Below are 3565 nucleotides of genomic sequence, written 5' to 3' on the forward strand. Positions count from 1 at the left end.
TCATTATCCCCAGTGGACTCAACTTTTGGAATCAAGAGAAAGAGGAGTTTGGGAAAACACTTCAAGTTAAAGTAAGCACAAAGTTTAGGGGCCCCTCATCTCTGAAGGGTTCACCCAACTAAGATTGTCTCTCTTTCCTCACTCCCTCCAGAGATCTCATATTTTTTCTACATTACATATTATTTAAAAAAAAAAACATTTTACAAGTAAGGATATCAACCCATGTGTCCCTGGGCTTTCTTAAAATGTCTACTGGTCATAGACCTTTGCTTTTGCTCTTATAAACTGTTCTGGATTCAAGAAACCTGTTGCTGACCTCTATTCTGGGCCCACTCAAGCTGCTGGCACCCCAAACCCCTTCTTAAATAAGATCATAAAGAACCAGGTGTCACTTCCTGGTCCTAAAACTTTCCTCATGAAAAATATTGATGAAATTGTGTTTCTGAAAAATAAACAAGTTCTACCACATTAGGTAAAAATCCATATAAGTTTTCAAAAATCATTACTATGTTTCTATTTTATTATTGAGAAACTTGAGACTCTAATTTGGTTAAACAAGTTTCCCAAGAACATACCAAAGATGGGATATGGCCCAACTAAGTCTAGCTTAACCCTAAAAGAAGAAAGAAGAAAATATATAAACTACCCCCCAAAATTCCAAAATCAAACTTAATCCTCTTCTGCCATGGAAGATGAGTATTTGCCTAATCCTCATCTTAGAGGTACTATGGTTTTAAAAGTTGAGACTTAGGTCTGCAGAATGTGTAATTCTTTTTCTGTAAGAGGACAGCAAGTTGTGGCAGAAAAAGCACAGAGAGTTAGAAATTCTAGATTTAAGTGTTGATTCTGTTTCTTCCATGTGTGTGGCAAGTTAGGCAACTTCTTTAACCTCTGTAAGCCTCATTTTGGTCATTCGTAAAGCAGTCATGGCTATACCCAATTTGTGGGGCTGCTAGAAGGATTGTAGCTAATATATCCAGTGGGCCTAGCATGCATGTGGCACAAACCCAGTGTGGCTGCATCTGTAGCCCTATGATCTGCCACCTAATCTCCGGTCAGGTGCACCGAACAATCTTGTCCCTAAATCAAAGGGAACCCCAGGACCTTGCCATGGGGTGAAAAGAAAATAGACTACAACTATCTCAGAATTACATATTGAGAAACATGTTAAAATCAGCCAAGTTTTCTCATGATTCAAAAGTAAGAAGAATATGATTATCTAAAGAACTACAGAGAGATTTTTACTCCATTAATCATAAAGGTGAAGTAAAATCTAGGGAGACAGCAAAAGAAATTCATAGCAAAGAGCAGAGAATATACTATAGAATCATAAACATTCAGAACCCAGTGTCTCCTTCTCACCAGTGACCCCTGATTAGAGCTGCAGGAAGCCCCCAGATCGAGATTAGAGTGAAAAAGATTAAAGTGGAGGGAAAGGCTTTTAGTTATCTGTTATTAATATTATGAGATATAACTGACAACAACTTTGTATAAGTTTAAGGTATTGAGTGTGCAATTTGTCATATTTATATATGGCAACATGATTGCCACCATAGTGTAAACTAACATCTCTTTCATGTCTCATAATTATTGTGTCTTCTTTGTGATAAGAACAATTAAGAACTAGTCTCTTGGCAACTTTGAAGTTTATAATATAGTATTGTAGATTATAATCACTATATTGTTCATTAAATCTCCAGAGCTTATATCTTCTAGTTACAAGTTTGTAGCCTTAAACAACATATTCTAATACCATGTGACTAAGCAATTTTTGACCAAATGATGAATGATTATACAATTTGAAAAAAATATATTAACAGGTAATATGAGGGAATAGTCAACATAAAGAGTAGATTCATCATCTTCCAACTTCTGAAAGGTTTTCATGAAAAAGGATTAAATTATCACGAGCGCCTGGAAGGGGTCAAAACTAAGCCAATATGTGGAAGATAAAGGGAAAGAGAATCCAAGTTCAAAAAGAGAATTAGCAAGTAGAGCTGTCCACAGTTGGAGACCCACACAGCAACTTATGGCCATGTGGAGAGTACATCGCAGAGGAGACTCCAGCAACCAATGGGGATTAGAACAGTTGCTGAATAGATTCTTTCCAAATCTCAGAGTCTATATGTGCCTCTTATCTTCACAGAAATGTCTAAATATAAACAAGAATTTGTTTGAATAAGGAACACCAGCTCATGGCTCAGCTTCAAAAATACAGAAGAACATTGATGCCCCAGGAGAATCAGCCAGGTACAGGATTCTCAAAAACAAGTTTAATGAATTGGTCCATAAATATAAACCTAACTTTCACTGAGGAAGGAAAATTGTTCTTCAATTCTGATATTTTTTTCTTTATTTTACTCTCATCAAGAGTCCTCATTGAATCCATGGCCAAGAATAATCTCACCACAGTGACCAATTTCATTCTCATGGGCTTTACTGACTACTCTGGGTTGGAGAGTCTCCTCTTTCTGGTGTTTCTGAACTTCTATCTAGTCACCCTTCTGGGGAATGTAGGGATGATTATTCTGATCCAACTGGATGTCCAGCTCCACACCCCAATGTACTTCTTCCTGAGCCACCTCTCCCTTCTAGATGCCTGCTATAGCTCAGTCATCACCCCTCAGATCCTGGCCACACTGGCCACAGGCAAGACAATCATCTCCTATGGCCAATGTGCTGCCCAGTTCTTTTTCTTCACCATTTGTGCAGGTACAGAGTGTTTCCTGCTGGGAGTGATGGCCTATGACCGCTACATCGCAGTTAGCAACCCACTGCTCTACACTGTAGCCATGAACCCCAGAATCTGCTGGAGTTTAGTGGTGGGAGCTTATGTCTGTGGGATATCAGGGGCCATCCTGCGTACCACGTGTAGCTTCACCCTCTCCTTCTGCGACAACAATCAGATCGACTTCTTCTTCTGTGACCTCCCACCCCTGCTGAAGCTTGCCTGTGGTGACACAACAAACACAGAGATTATCATTATCTTCTTTGGCAACTTTGTGATTTTGGCCAATGCCATGGTCATCCTGATTTCCTACCTGCTCGTCATCAAGGCTGTTTTGAGAATGAAGTCTTCAGGTAGCAGGGCTAAGTCTTTCTCCACATGTGCCTCCCATCTCACTGCTGTGGCCCTTTTCTTTGGGACCCTCAGCTTCATGTATCTGCGGAGTGGCTCAGGCAAATCTCCAGAAGAAGACAAGGTCATATCTGTCTTCTACACTGTGGTCATCCCCATGCTGAACCCTCTGATCTATAGTTTGAGAAACAAGGATGTGAAAGCGGCCTTCGAAAGGGTCACTGGTAGATTCCATGTGTTTCAGAACATGTAGATCTGAGTGAGAGGACCTCTCCTTTGGGTTCATTTTCTTCCCATATCAATATATTTTAAGAGGCACCATCACTATATGCAACCTGTAACTATGTACAGAAGGAAGATAAATAGGTGTCACGAGGCTCACAGAAAAAATCTGCAGATGTGGAAAAAATTTGTTTCCAGCAACTGTATGGTACTTTCTTCTTCTCCCTCTCTCCCACCTCACATCCATTCCTAGCACCCAGAAGT

General features: G+C 39.9%; 1 protein-coding gene across 1 annotated transcript; it reads left to right on the forward strand.

Annotated features, from left to right (window-relative positions):
* The first annotated feature begins 2387 nt into the window (after window positions 1–2387).
* LOC119062329 (olfactory receptor 9I1) lies at window positions 2388–3332 on the forward strand. Its single transcript, XM_037163288.2, has one exon. It carries the CDS (start codon window positions 2388–2390, stop codon window positions 3330–3332), a length of 945 nt encoding a protein of 314 aa, XP_037019183.2.
* The last annotated feature ends 233 nt before the right edge of the window (window positions 3333–3565 follow it).

This window comes from Artibeus jamaicensis, unplaced genomic scaffold (assembly GCF_021234435.1).
Source record: "Artibeus jamaicensis isolate MK-2021 breed Jamaican fruit bat unplaced genomic scaffold, CSHL_Jam_final scaffold_614, whole genome shotgun sequence".
NCBI lineage: Eukaryota > Metazoa > Chordata > Mammalia > Chiroptera > Phyllostomidae > Artibeus > Artibeus jamaicensis.

Excerpts from the sequence above, each read along its gene's own strand:
- LOC119062329 (XM_037163288.2), top strand. The coding sequence starts at position 2,388 with ATGGCCAAGAATAATCTCACCACAGTGACCAATTTCATTCTCATGGGC.